Below are 19,184 nucleotides of genomic sequence, written 5' to 3'. Positions count from 1 at the left end.
CACAGGCTAAGAAAAAACATGAGATAAGACATTGCCTGATTGTCTGACACAGTCTCAATCTCAACAAAACATTATTACATTATATGCTTCACCTATTGCAGGCCTGATAAGGGATTGTATTATATTGCGAGGCATGGACAAATGCCACAGGATTTCGCCTCTGTGGCAGCTTTAAAAAGGCCACTTTGTGACTAAAAAATAGACCCATTTCTGTAGGTTTAAGGTTTTAAATAATTTAGCAGTGGTCAAGTGATAAGCACATTAGAACAAACTTTGTATGACAAATCCTGCTTTAGAAACTGCTATCTGTAACAGTGAAAGAAGGAATTGCTTTGCTGCTTATTGAATGAATGAAAATAATTTATATTGCTCAATCATGACACTGATAGCAATGTGTTAAACATAGCCTACCATTACATCTCTGTCTGAATGTGTTCCTTGTTATGCATCTTGGAAAGGGAAGGATGGGAAAAAAATCTTGCAGCCTGTTATCTACAGTGTGACTCTGCCCTCCAGTGGACGAAAGTGGAGGCATACAGTACAGAGAGCATAGTTAGCGTTGTAATAATAGGCTTAGGACTTTTTAGTGGACATTTGTCTGTGTCCTGGTGAGTTAGCATTCAAATTAATGTAGTGAACTTAGATTTCAATTAAAAGTAATTTGGTAACAGAATCAGGTTGGGATCATATCCCACAGTAATGGTTGGGTTGTTATTTTCTTGCCATTAAAATTGTGTACAGATATGAATGTAGTTTTTGTCGAGTCAGGAAGTGTCTGGAGCGGTCTGGAGTTGTCAGAACTTTCTAGAAGGGAAAGCACAGGTGCTATATGTGGCACCGGCAGCAGCCCCCAACAGGCCGATCACATAACAAACCAGAGCACAAGAAGAAACTGGGAACAGCGCGTGAGACTCATTAACAAATGACGGAAACTAAGAGGTAAGCAAGTTTTGGCTAAATTATTGACACTTCTTGAACATCATTTTGGAGAACATGCCTAAATGTACATGTCCATCTTACCATATGACATAAATGTCAGAAGTGTGTAAAGTCGCGCGCGCATGAACAGAGCCGCCTGGTATGGTGCTCGTTATTAACTGCTCGACATTTGAATGACACAATGCCGCAGTCTGTTTCATACTTTAGCTCCCTGCTGTTCCATTCGCTCTCTGTCCATGTTGTCACCATTAAGCTCCGGGCAACTTTCTTGTAACATTTTTATATGTAAACTGAACTCATTATAAAGGTGTCCATGCGGTCACTGCACTCCTCTCCTCATAATGTAGCAGATGTCCCAGTCTAAGAATAGAAATGTATAGGCCTCAGTAGTATATTGGTCTACGCATAAACAAGATGTTGTTGTCTAGAATTCGTATATTTGCTTGTGGTGTTTATAACTTGACTGTTGTCCAAATTATTACTAATGAGTTACTGATCAATATTTCTATTGTTTTCTGTTCTTTTATTTGTCTCTCCAGAGCTGGTCTGGAGACCAAGAGTAAAGCCATGGCCTTCCGGTCTCAAAAAGAGATGTTTGAGAAGATGGAGGAATCTTTTCAAATCTGTGCCTGTTGCGAAAAGAAGCCAAACCAACTTTCCAACCCGCAGAGTCTGAAGCGTTGTGGCAGGTAAAAAGAAATGAAAAGAAAAAGCAGGCCTGTACGGTCAAGATATTACTCATCAAAGTGGTTCATTTTACAATCACAGATCTCTCACTTTTCTCCTATTTTTGCACAGATGTCTAAATGTTTACTACTGCTGTAAAGACTGTCAGAAGGAGGACTGGCCCAAACACAAGAAGTTCTGCCCACAGCTGCGTCTGGCTGCCATTGACAGAGTTGTGGAATGGCTTTTATATAAAGGTAAAACGCATCTGAAAGGTGCAAACAATTACATAAGCCAGGTGAATTCTTCTTCTTCCGCTAAAGGAATTAAGTAATGTGCAAGAAAGGATAAGTTACCATGTCATGTCTGTACTTCTATTAACTACTTAACTAATTGTATTATTTTCACCCTATCATCAGGAGACCTTCCATTCACAACAGAGAAATGGTCAAAGCCCCAGTCTGAGGTTAAAGGCTGGGATGACTGGCTTGCGATGCAGGGAGACCTCACGGCTCGCCTTGATCCCATTTTAAAAGGAGCAAACATGAAAGACTTGTGGACCAGCGCTGGCAGGTCTCCGCCTGACGACGAGGACTTGAAGCAGTCCCTGTGGAGGGTTTGCAGTGAGTTCTTCTCCAGGCCGCTGGCCATAGCCTGGGGGATGAGGCTGTTTGGCCTTAACCCTTATTCCAAACCTCTCACTTGTCACCTGGTGGGAGTAGGCCAGAGTGAGACTCTGGCAGCCAGACTGACAGACTATGATGAGCTGAACAAAATGTTCCCTGGACACCAGGGCATCAGTATAGTCATGGTGGGACCGGAGGTGGTGGACGGCCCCATCGTGAGGCCTCCTCTCCATGGGTCTGGCCCCAGGCAGAGGGTCTACATCAGCGCCTACAAGGGCCTCTACCACCAGTTCTGGGAGGAGCTAGTGGAGAAAGAGGAAGCAGCCAAACCAGACCTAGTGGTTGGGTTTAATCCTGGTGAGAACAAAAATATACCAAACTCACTTTTACTCTAAAATAATTTTTTTTGTGTTGTGTGTGTCAGTAAACAGCTAGCTGAACTAGCTGCTGAGGAGGAGGGTCGTTCTCAAAGTGAACTCTTTTCATTTGTTTTCCTTTACATCTTTTTGTGTCAAGGATTTGATGCCAGTCAGGGCCTGGACCAGGGTTGGCTTCCCACACTTCTGCTCCTCAGGGATTATGAAATTCCTTCCCTTTTCACTGCTCTCAAGTGAGTGTTACAGCCTCACATGACAGCCACACATGTAGTGGGATACCTTTCAGAATTGCAGTGGTTCAAAGTAACACAGCAGATTTACTCAAGTACTGTGCATCAGTACAATTTTTTTAAATTTGTTTTTGGGGGGGGTGGGGGGGATTCCCTTTATTTGATAGTGACAGTGAATAGACAGGAAAGGTGGGAGAGAGATGGGGGAGAGATGGGGGATTACATGCAGCAAAGGGCCGCAGATCGGACTTGAACCCGGGCCGCTCTTACTGGGTGAGCTAGAGGCCGCCCCACCTCAGTACAATTTTAATGTACTTTACTTGAATAGTTCCATTTAGTGCTACTTTATACTTCTCACCACATTTCAGAGTATTTTTTACTCCATTCCATTTATTTTACATTTATTATGCCTTATGAAATCCTATCAGACACATATCAGATAAAGACACGACTGCTTAACACAAGAATATTGTGGCTGTAAATAAAGTATTTGGTAAACTGCTTATGTTTTGAAATTTGTGAAGTAAAGTAACTTGAATGGAATAATATGCCGTACTGTAGCACTGATTTTACATTCTAATTATGTTACATATAATCAATGATCTGTAATTGATTATCATTTCAAACTGTCTTTCCCTCCCGCATGTTGTCAGATTACCATTCAGGCCTCCATTTAACCAAGAATAGCATACAAATTGGCGCACTGACATTGTTTTATATTATTGGCATTATGGTGTTGTATGTTAGACCAGTGCATAAAGACATGCAAATATACCAAATGTCTGATGGATGTGCTACCTCCACAGTCAACCTCTTTATCCTCTCACTGCTCTCTTATCTTCCGTTTGAATTCATCCATGCTGTGTCGTGTATAATGGCTGCTGATGCTTCTGGTCCTCCACCCGCAGTGAGACAGAGATGACCTACTCGCTGCAGATCCTGTTGGAGTTGGAGATGGACATGAAGGGAAGCGGAGCGTGCCCCTTCGCGTCGCTGAAACCAGAAGTGATGGGCTCGTGTCCCAATAAGCCTGCTGTCTACTGCAACTCCCACTACTTCTGTTTTCAAGGTCTGCTGGAGAATGTGGAGTTTGAGGAACCAGAGGAGGCCTGAAGGTTCACACACATCGTTGCTGTTTTGGACTATGAGGCATTGTTTGTATATGCCTGTTTTTTTTCTCCTTATAATGACATCATGTAATAATGTTTTAAAAGTACAATGCATACTGTATGTATTATTGTTAAAAGGTCGGTATCATTTTTCTTTGGTATCAGCTGTGAATGTTTGCTATGACATTTGCATTCTCTATCTCAGTGTAATTTCATATAACTGCCATAGTTGTGAGATTTGAATATACTGTTTCAGAACTATTGTGTTAGCAGAGAGTCAATTAAACTTTATAGTAACAGTCAAATGTCTCCTTATATTACGTTGGCAATACATTTTACTAAATACGAGGGAGACTACATTATCCACTCTGGTTTAACACAGCTTTTCTTCATCATTTCATAGACATTATTTCAAATGCCTTTTATACATTATACACATTTTTAGAACTTTTAATTTGACAAGAAATACTCAAAAATAAAAGCATATCTCAGGCACTTATTTGTTAACAACTTTTGAGAATTAAGAACGCAAAACAATAGGACAAACATCCATTTTTTAAATCATATTGTCACCTGGTGACTTGAGGCCAGATTTAAAAAGCAATATAATAATTCACTATAACATACAGTACATACTGTATAAACATCTACTGTCCATTGAATATTTTATCAAAGAATGAACTTCTCAAGAAATGAAACCACACAACAAGCAAATCAATGTTTCTATCTTCATCTACAAGTACATGTTATGTATACATTTCTAGCGAGATTTAAAGGATAAAACCAGGTCCACTATGTAAAAGACAATATTGACAAGGGCTCCAATGGTAACAGTATTTATGTCTACATAGGAACACTTCTGACAGATGTAAGGATTGTGCATGTAGCGTTTGTAACCAAATATGGACCAAAGAATGACAGCGAGCAGGTACAACAGCACTGCCACAATGTTGAACACGAGCTCCATCACACTCAACTTGAATGAGAGCAGACACTGCAGTAGCTTGAGCAGATGGAGAACTATGATGACCACGGTGACCAGGAGGCAAACAGCAAACACAATGATGCTGCATATCATCCCAAAAGGGCGAAAGGCCCATTCGCCATTTACAAAGTGGTCAGCGGCAGCAGTGAGAATAATACACGCTATAAAGGCCTCTGTTGTGCGGAGGCCTCCTCTCAGGCTGGATAGGTAGCCGCTCGGACACAGCTTTTTTTGCATTGCACCATCAATCAGGAAGACAACGGTGGCAACCAGGGAGAAGAGGAAACACAGGATGTTGACGAAGCAGGAGAGGCAGACAAACACGGCTGCAAAGATGACTGTGGCTGAGGTGATCATCACAGCACACAGGCTGGTGAGCCCGCACGTCAGGTCAGCCCAGTTGGGGAGGAAGGCAGCCAGGAGGATGTGCCACATTTTGGCCTCCATCACGGTGATGACCACGGGCACAATGATGCAGAACACCCAGACAAACTCACACCAGACACCCCATGGACTCACCATCCGGCCTCTGCAGATGACAACGATGAAAGATAAAGCGCTGAAGATTATTTCCAGGAGGCGCAAAATGCCCTGACAGCCTTTGAATGGACCACACATGAGGCTCAAATTAGGAACCCAAGATCTTGAAGAAAAAGTAAGAAGGAAAAGTCTGTTCTGTTATACCAGTACTCTGCAAGGTGAATTAAGTGTGAACACTAATTCCTTGTCCTGCTGCTGTTGGATCCTTTTATTGAGGTAGAGCCATGTCTTACCCACTATTCAAATTTCCAAATTCATGAATTGCTCAGTGTGTGTTCCATGAATGTCTGAAGGGGAAGGAGACTCGCTCTCGACCATTTCTAATACACAGTATGTTGTGTTAAATATATACATGCATGCTGTCTCTATAGACTTTTTTCTGCATGTCACTGCATGTCAATATTTATTTTTTGTTTATTTTGTAATTCATCCAGCAAGCAAAAAATACATTTACTCCTTATTTAATTGTTATCTTCTTATATTTCATTTATGTTACCTTTGTCTTATCAGGATCATATGCTTAAAAATAAACACATGTATTTATTTTACCATTACCAGATGAATGAATGAATGAAAGTTTATTTGGTTACTGAACATAGAACATAATATATGTACAGCAAATTCATTAGAAACAAGGGTGGTAACCGAAAAGATATAGGCTGAAGCCGTGGCTTATTACACCTACCCTGTTTTACAAAACAACATCTACCCATCAGAATTTAAACATAAACAATATACATGCGTAAACGTGTATTCATACACACATACATGTATACATACTATATATATATATATATATACTCATATACGTACATATATACATACATACATACATACCTGCAGACATATGCACTTAATCACAAACAGTTTGTCTTAGCCCACCATATATTTAACAAAAATTGATGTTTTAAACTGTTTTTTTAAATAATGAATGGAATTGCTCCTCTTAAGATCATCGGTGAGACCATTCCACAAGTCGACCCCTTTTATCGAAATCGTATTCATTTTAAAATTTGTTCTAACCATTTGTTTTTTAAACATATACTCTGCTCTTAGGTTATATTTTTGTTCCCGTTTTTCAAACAAACATATGTTTTCAGGCAAAATTTTCATGTAGACTTTAAACATAAAGACCGCAGTATTCAGACTGACAAAATCTGAAAGTTTTATTGCTTTAAATTTGCAAAATATTGAGTTTGTCGGTTCGTTATACGGTAAATGATTGGCTATCCTTATGGCTTTTTTTTGTAAAATAAAAATAGGTTTTATATTTGTGGTGTAGGCGTGCCCCCATATTTCAACACAATAAGAAAAGTATGGAACAATAAGAGAACAATACAGAATATACAGAGATGGCTTGTTTAAAAAATACTTGGTTTTATGTAATATAGCTATTGTTTTGGACATTTTTGATTGAACATGAGTGATGTGGGGTTTCCAGGATAATTTGTGGTCTAATATTATTCCAAGAAATTTAATTTCATTCACCCTTTCTAGTTCCACCTCATCAATCTTTAAGCTCATGGTAGTTTGAATCAGTGTGTTTGTTTGATTTAACCTTAAATAAAATTGCAAACTGACAATTCAATACCGCCCTGTCTCCTTAGCATCCATATGTCTTCTCTAATTAAAAGCCTTTTCATCTAGTATTGGAAGAAACAAAATAAGGTCACAAATATGTTTTTTTCAAGAGCGTCACTTTATTTCCATCTTGGTATTCATCTGTCTGTTGCTGACAGATCCCAGAAAACACAGGTGTGTTCATTCATGTGTTATATCATTTTCAAATGTAATGCAACACAGCTTACATCTTTAAATATTCATTGGCAGTGCCATATACAGTTCATATTTCACGGCAGCACATTAAGAAATATGAAAACAGACAGTGGAAAACAAATGAATAGAGCTGAATTCACGTTTTAATTATACACCACACATTAAACTTTACATTGAAACATAAACAGATTAATGTTTGAATTATTGAGTTTCAAAAATGTAGACTACCTTTTAGGGCTGGCGTTTTAAGTGGGATCAGAAATGGATGTTTAAAGCCCCAATACATGATTGGTGTACAGCCACAGCGCTGTTTCTGCTCCAATAGAGACTGTGTTCACTCTGCTACATGCGCCCAAATATTGAATATGTGACTTGAGGGCAGAAATGGCACAGTTCACTCACTTCAGACTAGGCTTTAAAAGCATAATTTAAAACCTCTAATAAAGTAAACCTCTAATTAGCTAGAAAACTTAACTCACATACACACTTTTTTTTATGTTGAGCAGCATTTACCATTTTTTTTTATCTGTATGGGTCAGATTAACAAGTACAAGAACTAAAAAAAGATGATAGGACGATAGGAGTGAAGTCACCACTATGTGCGCTTAAAGTCACAGATACCAAGCAGGGTAAAAATGAGGTCCAGTGTGAAAAGAATGAGATTCACATAGGTAAAAAATGCAACCATAAACTCTATGGCCCAGATACAGAAGCTGGGTGGACAGTCTTTGGGTCGAGGGTTGTTTCTGAACATAAAAATGGGCCACATAATAGCAGCAAATATGTACAGCACAACAGAGATCACCAGAAATATAAACACAAACCTATCCAGGTTAAAGGGCAAACACTTCTTCAGTTTCTTGAGGATGTTGGTGGCTATGATTAGAGGGAGGATGGGGAAAGGAATGGCATATGCTATAATACACAAGATCAGAGCGGGCTTGTCTCTGTAACCAGTCAGTGAGATAAAAATCATGCAGCTCACAAAGGCCTCCATGACCTTCCAGAATCCAGGCAGAGCAGAAAGGTAGCTCCCTTTCTTCTTGTCCAGGAATTTGTCCTTCACCACTTCAAGCGTGTAGACAAAGGCGCACAAGAAAGCAAATATACTCACTATCCAGCCGTACAGGCATAGCCATTTCAGGCAGGCATAGAAGTTGGCATAAGTGATAGCGACAGAGACGGTCATGAGCGTAGAGGACATGGCCATCCCAGTGGTGAAGTCAGCCCAGTCCATGCAAAACAAATTGAGTATTACATCGAGCTTAAACATCTCAATAATGGTGATGATGAGGGTCATGATGGGGCAGAAGGCCCAGGTGAACATAGCATAGTTCCAGTAGGTATGGGTGCTCCCTCCTCTGAAGGCACCCAAGACAAAGGTAACCACAGAAAGAATGATCTGGGCCATGTGCAGCCCGCCTCGGCCGGATAACAGAGTAGAAGGAGAAAACACAGCCTTGGACAATGTGTCCTTAATATCATCAATTATTCCCATCTCTTTAAATGAGCTGAAGAGCAGTTAAAATGACTGTTATGTATGTCCTCGCAGGCAGCTGCTCCAAACTGGTTGAGGTGTGTCCAGCTCCACTTTTCATGTGGTCTTTTACTGCCTTTCAGGTTTGCATATTATTCATGACACTGACTGTGTGTGGTGATAAATGTCTGCTGATATGAAATAACCAAAATGAGTATACTATAGGTAAAGAGGCATCAGTGAGGACAAGACACGGCAAAAGCAGATCTGCTTTGGCTCCCTGACTAATTAGTTACCTCTGCTGTGTGTCCATCGCTTCCTGCTGTCAAATGCCATTTTACAAATAGGCCAGTGGTGAAAGCAGGGGCGGATTTAGTCATTTTGGGGCCCAAGGCAAACACAGACATGGGGCCCTCTACATCTCTTGTTTCCCTACTTTTGTCAATCCTTATTTTTCTAAGAAAGTCCTACTTGTAACTTCTCTTCAGCAGTCTTCACACAGCAATGATGTCTAGACATCTGGAGTTGCATCTGTAAGAAAAAAAATTCTGTTTAACAGATGCATCCACTGTAAAATTGTATTTAAAAATGTCTCTGTACAATAATATGTATTGTCTTTTTATAGGGAAGAGCTGCCATTGGTTGTCATTTACCTTGGTTGGCTCTCTGATAATATCTCTTATATGGATCTGCTTGCTGCTACATGTTGTTTGTGGACTTCTGTCTTGTGTTACTAAAGTGAGAAGAAACAAAAAGACAATAAGTGATCAATTATGGAGTCATCATTTTAATAAAAAATAACTTACAGTTTAAAATAGTGGTTGTAGCATGGGTTGTAGCGTTGTTGTCATTGTCAGCGGCGGGCATCACAACAAAGTTTGTTAACTTCGGCAATTTTTTTAAAAGAGTTTTGCTTCCTCCTTTTTTCAGCACCACTTGGGTAGTTTCACTTAATTTTTACTCAACTCTGTACACTGTCTGTCACTCTGCACACGCACTCTGTTTGTCTGTCACTTTTTTTTCTCCGTTTTTTTGGCGCATTACAGCCTTGTCACTTTCGCAGATGCGCAGTAAGTGAGATAATGGAATAGTCCAATGTAGTGAGGTCTGCGAAACTAATGATTTCATGCCATTTTTCGCAAATGGAGTTTTAGAAATATATAATTTGCGAAAAGTAAAAAAAAAAAAAAACCTTAAGCATAAGTTAATGGGGCATTTGGGGGCCCCTAGGTAGCTTGGGGCCCAAGGCAATTGCCGACCTTTGCCTAAGGGTAAAGTCCGCCCCTGGGTGAAAGAAGTATTCAGATCCTTTACTCAAGTAGAAGTACTAATACCACACTGTAAAAAATACTCTGTTACAAGTAAAAGTCCTGCATTGAAAATGTTACGTAAGTAAAAGTATGTAAGTATCATCAGGAAAATGTACTTAAAGTAGTAAAAGTACTCAATGCAGAAAAATCCTCACATTTTGGAAACTGGAAACGATCCAAACAGTTCTGCCAATTGTGTCATAGGTCTATATATTGTTGGGTAGGCCTAGTTACATTTATAATTAAACATTGTATTTTATAAACTATATATGTTTTGTGTGCCAAAATCTTAATTTGTAAAGTAACTAGTAACTAAAGCTGTTAGATTAATGTAGTGGAGTAAAAAGTACAATATTTCCCTCTGAAATGTAGTGGAGTAGAAGTAGAAAGTGAAAAGACTCAAGTAAAGTACAAGTACTTCAAATTAGCACTTAAGTACAGTACTTGAGTAAATGTACTCAGTTACATTTCACCACTGAAAATAGGCCTACATAAATGTACAAACTATATGTCCCTTCTTAAAGTCCAGACACATTCTATAAAACTCTACAGTTCAGCTGTTTTCCCCTTCCCCAGATCATATATATATATATATATATATATAATATATATATATATATATATATATATATATATATATATATATATATATATATATATATATATATATATAATATTTGTCACTAATTCAGCATGAAGGTATTGCAATAACATCGGTTTACGTTTCTGTACGGATATACTTATTTGTGACACTGCTTCAAGCTTCGTTGTTTCTATCGGCAGTACTTCTATACTTTGCTTCAGCTTTATGTCTTCCCCTTTATTTTTTCTCGGGGGCCACTTGTGATATATCTTCATTTAAAAACACACAAATTGTCCCATATTGTTGACGAAATTGTTCTCCGTTCTGTTGACAAGCTGTGTATTCAGCAGGTCAGTTTGTTGAGCTGGCGCGCGTTTCTGGGGAAGGTAAATCGAAAGAACAAAGAGGAAGTTGTTGTCAAGTGTTGGTAGCACTGCTATGTGTTAGCATCAAACATTTAGAAATATGTCTTTACTTTTCTCCTTTTAAAGACGTCAACATTTAAAAAACAACTCTGGAGGAAGCCGTCGCCTTGTTGGAACTATATCTAGTTGTAATGATAATTTCGTTTTCTTGGGCTATTTATTTTATATTCGTGTCGAAGCCATTGGTTGGGAAAAACTAGCCAACGTTAGCAATGGGTCGATGACACAGGCTGCACTGCACCACAAGAGTTTTACTGAACACCGCTCTGCACTAGTGAAGGAGTATAGAGGCCAAATGGATTTCTCCAAATTCCTGGACGATGACTTTGATGTGAAAGACTGGGTGAACGGCGCCTTCAAGGTGGTGCAGAAAGACGCGCCGGGGAAGGCAGACACACACGCAGCCACACTGGTCATGAAACTACAGCTGTTCATCCAGGAAGTCAACAATGCCATTGAGGGTAAGTTAACTGATGACGTTTTGCTTTTAACACCACGTTAACAGTTTGTAAGGTGTTTTCTTTCGGCTGCACAAAGTGTATTTTCTCTTGCTGTCACCCAGTTTCCGGTTTCTGTACACCTAGCTAAATCTTAATACAACAGCTCTGCATTACTACTCTCTACCTACTCCGTAGAATTGTATTAATTATAGTGAAGGCTGTTTATAATGCTCTGTCCAGCCTTTTTGTTTCAGTGAGGGTAGACTTGTATATTAGAAACACCCCTAAATATAAATTCGACAGAAACACAGTGTCCAAAATGACCATAACGTTGAATCAACACCTCTCAAAAACAGTTTCATTATAACCTCTTGCTAATGCTGTGGTATTAGACTGTATTAGCTCATAAAGTGGCAACTTTAACATAAACTGTTCTGTTTATGGGGACTTAGCTGCATGCAATCTAAACGATGGGCCTGTATCACTGACTAGTGAGTTGTTTCCTTTTCTTGCAACCTCGAGAAATAGTTTGTGATTTTGCAGCAATTCAGATTACATGATGATGGCATAATGGCAATACCAGACCTATCATCTGAAAAGTGGTAAGCCTAAATGGATAGGGAAATAAGCAAGCTCATTCAGGGACAGCATTGTTTGTGAGTCATTACACTTAGTTGCCATTTATTAGGTAGGCCTACACCTAGCTAAACCTAATGATGTCATGTGATACATTATCCCTTCATGTTTTGTTGAAACTGTTTTATGATTCAACTAAGTGATCATTTTGGAGTATGTTATTTGTGTGGTGACGTTCAACTGTAATACACCCAAATTATAGAAACACCTGTCAGTTGAATCAACACCTCGAAAAAAATTTCAACAAAAAGAACAATCCAACATTCACAAAGGTAGGATATATTGCAGGAATGTTTTATTAGAATGCATTTATTTTAACTGGGTTTACCTAATAAACTGGCAACTGATTGTATAGCATAGTATATACTTTACTTGCATTTTGGTGACAATGAAACATCTAAGATGTAGAGAGGATTGTACAAAATCACACTAATCTATTAGGAGCAGCATTAAGTTTTACCCAAACAAAGTTAGTTTTTTGCTGTGATATCATGTTATGAAAGTTATACTTTTCTTGTTAAGTCCATTAACTGAAATACTTTTGTTTTTTATGTGTAGAGAGCAGTAATCAAGCCCTGCAAAATATGCCCAGAGTGCTGCGAGATGTGGAGGCTTTGAAACAGGAGGCTTCTTTCCTCAAGGAGCAAATGGTTCTGGTCAAGGAAGACATCAAGAAGTTTGAGCAAGACACTGTGCAGTCTATGCAGGTGTGCATTAGTTAAATCGCTATGTCATTACTCCGTCTATAGCATATGCATACTTGAAGTAGATTCATGGTTCACAAATCATGTACTGCATGTAAAACAAAGATACAAATCTACATTGACTCTGAGTGTTTACCGAACGTTATGTCATTAGAATAATTTCTTTGACAATAAGCACTATAATAGTGATCTATCAGAGCCTGACAGGCATAAAATGTGCAGGGTGCTCTCAGGATATTTCTTAGGTATGACTTTTATATTGTGTGGTTCCTAATCACCAGGTCCTGGTGGAGATAGATCAAGTGAAGAGCCGCATGCAGGTGGCAGCTGACGCTCTGCAGGAGGCGGACAAATGGAGCACACTGAGTGCAGACATTGAGGAGACCTTCAAAACACAGGTATACATGCAAGACATCACCACGGGACTCCTGAATGTTCGAGGAATAGTTCCAATTGAAGTGTGCAAGACACTAAGGCAATGGCCTCTCACAGACTCAAGCATTTTTCTAGGCAGTTGATTTTAAGTGATTCAATTTAGTTAAAAAAATATGACATTGGAATATTCATATTTCTGATGCAGGGTAATTAGTTTGTTTTATCGTCTAACAAATGATGATAGAATATTAAGATAATACTTTGTGGACATTATCATCATCTAAAATATGTTCTCTTCCTTTTCCAGGACTTTGCTGTAATTTCCTCGAAGCTGACCAGCATGCAGAACAGTCTGGCCATGTTGGTGGACACACCAGACTACTCTGAAAAGTGTGTCCACCTGGAGGCTCTCAAGAACAGACTGGAGGCCCTGGCCAGCCCACAAATAGTAGCAACTTTTAATTCCATGTCTATAGGTAAGAAGAACCTTCAATATTAATTCCAACTTCAATTTCTTTCTTTGTTCACTGTACTTCACTTCTAGTGGTATACTTCCAGAATGTTTCCACATTTTTTATTTGCAGACCAAGCCAAGCTGTTTGTTAAAGTCTTCACAGAGATAGATAGAATGCCACAGCTCTTTGCCTACTACTACAAGTGTCACAAGGTCGGTGCCACAGCTCTCTTTTACCTTAATAAGCCATCACAAAATCATATTCTCGTATGTTTTACCTGTTTGGAGTAGGAATGCTCTAATGTCCATTTGTGAGTGACCGTCTGTTTTGGCGTCTCCAGGGCCAGTTGGTGAGCATTTGGCAGGATCTCTCTCAGAGCGAGCTCAGTCTGAATCAGCAGCTGTCCGAATTCTATGACACTTTGCTCTCCTCTTGGCACTCTCAACTACAGTGGAGCAGCCAGGTGAGACATGCCACAGACCCAGTATCGATCCAACAATGTTAACACACAATTGGAAAGGGCTGGATAGTGATCAGTAATTAAAAAAAAATAATAATAATGTCAAGTCAGTCAGAATGCTCTTTTAATTTTTTGCATATCACCTACTATAACAGGTGTTCAAGAACCCGTATGAGGTGGTGACAGTGTTGCTGATCCAAACTCTGGGAGCCATGGTCCCATCCATCCCCGTGTGCCTGAGCTCAGCCATGGAGCGAGCTGCCCAAGAGCAGCGCCTCGACACATTGCTCGAACTCCATCACACCACGTCCACCTTCGGACACAGCCTAGAGGCCGCCATGCTGCCCCACCTAGGTCTGTACATTGACAAGACGTGACAGTAGATACTTCAGATGTGGGTGAAGTTAGGTCCTTATGTTCTGTCTTGTGTTTCCTCCCCAGGTGAGAATAATCTGCTGAAGGTGAATGAGCTGGTCTGTGCGCTGTATGACCCCTACAAACCTTATCAGCTGCAGTATGGAGATCTGGAGGAAGCTCACCTCCTTATCCAGATCAGTGCTGTACCCTTGGTTAGACACACACACTCACACTCACACTCTCTCACACACACACACACACACAAAATAATAGATTTATTAAAACCTTGCCACAACCTTTTATTTCCTCTGTTTGTGCTGCCCCTTGTTTCAAGCTCTATATTCTCTCCTGTCTTTAGGAGCATGGGGAGGTAATTGATTGTGTGGAAGAGTTGAGCCACTCGGTTGGCAAGTTGTTTGGCCTGGCCAGCTCTGCTGTGGACCGCTGTGTCAAACTGAGTGATGGACTGGCCGTGTGTGGCCTCCTAAAAGCCCTCAAAGCCCTCTTCACCAAGTAAATAAATGTCCTTTATTTTCAAAACAGTCATAGGCCACATAAGATGTATTACTTTGCTTTATGATAGGAAAAAAAAAATGGCCTACTTTTTTTTTTTTTTTTTTTAACTAGATGTAGACATGACTTTATTTGACTTCTGTAGCCAGCTTTAACATTGTGCTTGTTCTAGGTATGTGTCGGACTTCTCTACAACACTGCAGTCAATCAGGAAGAAGTGTAAACTGGAGGATACGCCAAGTTCATCTGTTTTCCAGGAGGACTGGACGGCCTTCCAGAACTCCGTCAGGTTAATGTTTTTGACATTTCAGTGCACAGGACAGATTTTTGTAATACTTGTCGGACCAAGGCCCTCTCCCGTAGGCAACGATGGAGAAACCTGGCGGAGGATGATTGGGAGGAATAGCCTGAGCCTTAACCTGAGTGGTGCTTTGTTGTTGTTGACTTCTGTGATTGGCCATAACAAACACCATGTGCAAGCATAGGGCCAAAATGGATGGATAGATGAACAGTTTCCTGTTTGATTTTGCAGGATTATTGCCACTTGTGGAGAACTGCTTAGACAATGTGGAGCCTTTGAGCAGCAGCTGTCAAACAAGTAAGAGGGATGTTTATACTTTATATTTCATTTTGTTCTAGTTGTTTCGCCCTAAAACTTTCCCTTTGACATGGATGTAACTCATGGGGCACTCTATTAATATGGCACAATCTCAGATTTAAAGGAGTTGCATTTGTTCTCTGAATACAATCACTCCTTCCCATAGGATCCTGGGCACTGCAGGTAAGTACTTGTCAGAATCGTATAGCCCACGCAGCCTGGCGGGCATCCAGGAGGCCAGCTCCACAGAGAGGAAGAGCGCCACCAAGAACCCCTGGCAGGAATACAACTACCTCCAGAGAGGAAATATGGCTGAATACAACAGCCTGATGGAAGTCCTCTACTCCCTAAAGGTATGGAGCAGGGATTGGTGTCAGAATGAGAATAGATTTGGTTGTTGTCCTATGAAGAGAACTGACACTTGTTCTACTGTTGCATGTTATCAGGTGGTTTGTAAAGCAGCTGTTAATATGCATCTCTTTCCCCTTATCTTGCAGGAGAAGGGCACAGGTAACTCCAGCCTTTTAGCAAAGCCCAGAGCAGCTCTGATCAGACTCAATCAGCAGGCCAACCAGCTGGCCTTCGACTCCGTCTTCCTGCAAATCAAACACCAGCTCTGCCTCATCTCCAAGATGGAGGTGATTCAGTGTCAAGTTACTACATGATCTGATTTGTTATAGGGATTAGCACGATAACGAGTGCATTGCTGAGAGCTTTTGGACCGCCTTTCCTCATGTGCATTTAAGTGTTGGATGTACTGTGTCTACTTTAATCTCACCTCATACTGTTTGCTTCCTGCATCTTGTTTGTGTTCAGAGACAAGAGGCACCTGGTTTTGGAGAGAGCTACACGGAGGACCTGCCTAATTTCAGCCTGTCACCGCAAGAATACATTACAAATGTTAGTCAGGTTTGGCTGTCAGGTCATGACAATCAATTAATTACAATTGATATGATTCATATGGGCAGTGCAGATCAATACAAAAAACAACAGCACTGTCCTCATAAGATGAAGTCAAACTAGCAGTATTTTTGTACATATTCACGTATTACTGTTGTCCCTTCCAGATAGGGCAGTACCTGATGTCTCTGCCTCTCCACTTGGAGCCATTTGTGACTCAGGAGGACCCGGCACTAGAGATGGCCCTACATGCTGGGAAGCTGCCTTTCCCTCCAGAGCAAGGTTTCTGGTCATCAACCCTGATTTTCTTCTCAATCTAACACTTCACATATTTGTTCCCTCCCCCCCGTTCCCCTTTCTCTCTTTATTTCACTATTTCAGCTTTCTTTCCTTCCACTAACCCTTCCGTCATATTTCTTAAGCCTCCGATTTGTATATCATTTCTGTAATGATACAAAAGAAGCAAATATAAATATTTGATTTGCAAATTAAAAGCAGTGCCAACTTAATATGAATATTCTATTTGAAAACAGATAAGTTAAAGGTCAAATTAATCCTCTTGGACTACAACCATGGCAATGGAAATTCAAAAAAACAAAAATTTGCAATTTGATACACGCATAACACAAACATTAGCTTGGTAGACGGAAGGTTGTCTGGGTCAGTTAGAAATCTGTGATTGTATTTATTATTAAAATGTTTCTATAAACTCCCAAGAGCATGATGCAGCATTAAAAAAGAAATAAAAGAGAGCGCAAGCTTTTTTTGGGGAGCGCACGCTCAACCAGGTGAGCCATCCGGGCGTTCCAGATAGGGCAAGTTTGATGTAAATCAGTTTTTGGTAGTATTTCAATCAAATGGTGATTGAAGCAGGATAACCCACCCAGAGATACACGACAAAGTAACATCCAAGACATTAAACATTAAGACAACTGATCTATCGTGAAGCCAAAGAGCTGAGAGGTCAAATTGTTATCAGTGCAAATGTGCCATGCAACTGTACTTTTTTCCCAACCTTTTCTGTTCCACATCATTTTATCCTTTATCCTCCATCTCCAGCTTCCTCTTTGCCCCTGACACTCTATATTAAATCCCATTCTGTAAAAAAAAAAAAAAAAGTATCTACATCACTATCCTCACACCTTGTCTTTAAATTTTGTAAACTGACTCACTTTGGAAACACCACCTTCCTCCTATCTCAGGTGATGACCTTCCCGAGCTGGACAACACCGCAGACTACTGGCTGGGCTCCATCGCTCGGGCAACAATGCAGACCTACTGTGATGCCATTCTGCTCATTCCCCAACTGAGCATCCATTCCACTAAACAGCTGGCCACGGATATCGGTACAGTAACCAGAACGCCGCCGGACGGGCACACGCAGTTACAAATTACTTATGATGGTTAAGCAGAGCAACGACACTGTCATTAATGCTCACAAGGAACAATTCAGTGAAACGTGACTCCCAGTCGAGCTAATGTGTACTGATGACTCCCGTTCCTGCTCCACAGACTATCTGAGCAACGTGATGGACGCTCTGGGCCTGCAGCCCTCCCGCACCCTGCAGCACATCGTCACCCTGCTGAGGGCCAAGCCAGAAGACTACAGACAGACGGCCAAACTGCTTCCTCGTCGGCTGGCCTCCACCGTTGCTGCTGTCCGGTGCATCGACTACTAACACCAAGGGAGAGGAAGCTGGACTGTAGGTACAGTGGCTCTCAGAGCGGCACCTGGGACTCGCAGGCATGTTTGAAAACTACGAAGAATGTGACATCAATAGTAGCTGGTTTACATGTTACTGTCCTTTTTTAAGTCTCAAATTTGTGGCTGCAGCGTTTTAGGATTATAGTCCTGTCCATTTCTAATGGCATTTATGGGAATGTTAAGAGATTGAAATCAGGGTGGTTCAGACTTTTTAATACTGATTATTGTTGAGCTAAATGTGGCGTTGAATGATCAACGGGGATAATGCCTTCAAGTCAAAGCGCCTTGACCAGAGATCTTTAATTTCTGCTTTGTTGTTGTTGTTTTTGTTGCTGTTTTTGTTGCTGGTGCATCTATAGAGGAACTAACAACATGTACGTCAGGGGATGTGTGAGAGCATTTGAAAATCTATAGGACTGATATTTGTTGTTGATTATTTGTCATACAAATATAATGAATCTGTGATATTAAATTATATTAAGGTAATATTTCAGATATAGCTGTATTTTTTTTCTGTTAACTGAGCTTCACATTCAGCAGTTGACTTCAGAAATGAAGGTGAGCATTCTCTCTCTCTCTCTCTCTCTCTCTCTCTCTCTCTCTCTCTCTCTCTCTCTCTCTCTCTCTCTCTCTCTCTCTCTCTCTCTCTCTCTGGTTGCAGTCTGGGCTGGACAATATGAATATTCTTCATGTGGACATTCTTCTATATTTCTCCATGCAGTATCATAAAAATCTGTACATAAAACATTGACATAACACTAAAATGGAGCCTATTGTGTTACTTTTGATCAATCTATTTTTATTGCACTGGATAATAGAGGGGGTTGAATGAGTTTGTAATGTAATCCGTCTAGTGTAATAAATGTATAGCTTTTCTGCTAAATCCTTCTTTCGCAATCCCACATTGGTCGAACTGTGTGTGTCCAATGACTCAAAGGTGCCATGTTTTAGCCTCTTTTATTTTACTGATGTTGAATGTATTTCACACCTTCAAGTCA

The 19,184-nt window shown here is 40.3% G+C and overlaps 4 protein-coding genes across 4 annotated transcripts; 2 read left to right on the top strand and 2 right to left on the bottom strand.

Annotated features, from left to right (window-relative positions):
• Nucleotides 1-596: 596 nt before the first annotated feature.
• LOC120551762 (putative protein MSS51 homolog, mitochondrial) lies at nucleotides 597-4,252 on the top strand. The gene is made up of 6 exons (XM_039789330.1): nucleotides 597-939; nucleotides 1,479-1,628; nucleotides 1,738-1,862; nucleotides 2,025-2,588; nucleotides 2,748-2,841; nucleotides 3,747-4,252. Exons 1-6 carry the CDS (start codon nucleotides 923-925, stop codon nucleotides 3,949-3,951), a joined length of 1,155 nt encoding a protein of 384 aa, XP_039645264.1. The 5' UTR covers nucleotides 597-922; the 3' UTR covers nucleotides 3,952-4,252.
• A 455-nt stretch (nucleotides 4,253-4,707) lies between these two features.
• On the bottom strand, nucleotides 4,708-5,454 carry LOC120551641 (myeloid-associated differentiation marker-like protein 2). The gene has a single exon (XM_039789138.1). The coding sequence runs from the start codon at nucleotides 5,452-5,454 to the stop codon at nucleotides 4,708-4,710; it is 747 nt and encodes a 248-aa protein (XP_039645072.1).
• A 1,783-nt stretch (nucleotides 5,455-7,237) lies between these two features.
• On the bottom strand, nucleotides 7,238-8,861 carry LOC120551591 (myeloid-associated differentiation marker-like protein 2). Its single transcript, XM_039789080.1, has one exon. It carries the CDS (start codon nucleotides 8,744-8,746, stop codon nucleotides 7,844-7,846), a length of 903 nt encoding a protein of 300 aa, XP_039645014.1. The 5' UTR covers nucleotides 8,747-8,861; the 3' UTR covers nucleotides 7,238-7,843.
• A 2,001-nt stretch (nucleotides 8,862-10,862) lies between these two features.
• cog7 (component of oligomeric golgi complex 7) lies at nucleotides 10,863-18,950 on the top strand. The gene is made up of 17 exons (XM_039788286.1): nucleotides 10,863-11,504; nucleotides 12,678-12,826; nucleotides 13,105-13,221; nucleotides 13,506-13,674; nucleotides 13,783-13,865; nucleotides 13,994-14,116; nucleotides 14,269-14,467; nucleotides 14,555-14,682; nucleotides 14,829-14,983; nucleotides 15,156-15,272; nucleotides 15,516-15,581; nucleotides 15,748-15,934; nucleotides 16,079-16,219; nucleotides 16,398-16,481; nucleotides 16,649-16,763; nucleotides 17,684-17,827; nucleotides 17,994-18,950. The coding sequence occupies exons 1-17, from the start codon at nucleotides 11,264-11,266 to the stop codon at nucleotides 18,158-18,160; spliced, it is 2,385 nt and encodes a 794-aa protein (XP_039644220.1). The 5' UTR covers nucleotides 10,863-11,263; the 3' UTR covers nucleotides 18,161-18,950.
• Nucleotides 18,951-19,184: the final 234 nt, after the last annotated feature.

The sequence above is a fragment of the Perca fluviatilis genome, chromosome 21 (assembly GCF_010015445.1).
Source record: "Perca fluviatilis chromosome 21, GENO_Pfluv_1.0, whole genome shotgun sequence".
In the NCBI taxonomy this organism is placed as follows: domain Eukaryota; kingdom Metazoa; phylum Chordata; class Actinopteri; order Perciformes; family Percidae; genus Perca; species Perca fluviatilis.
Note: the sequence above shows the minus strand (reverse complement) of the source record. Positions and strands in the feature narration are given on the sequence as shown.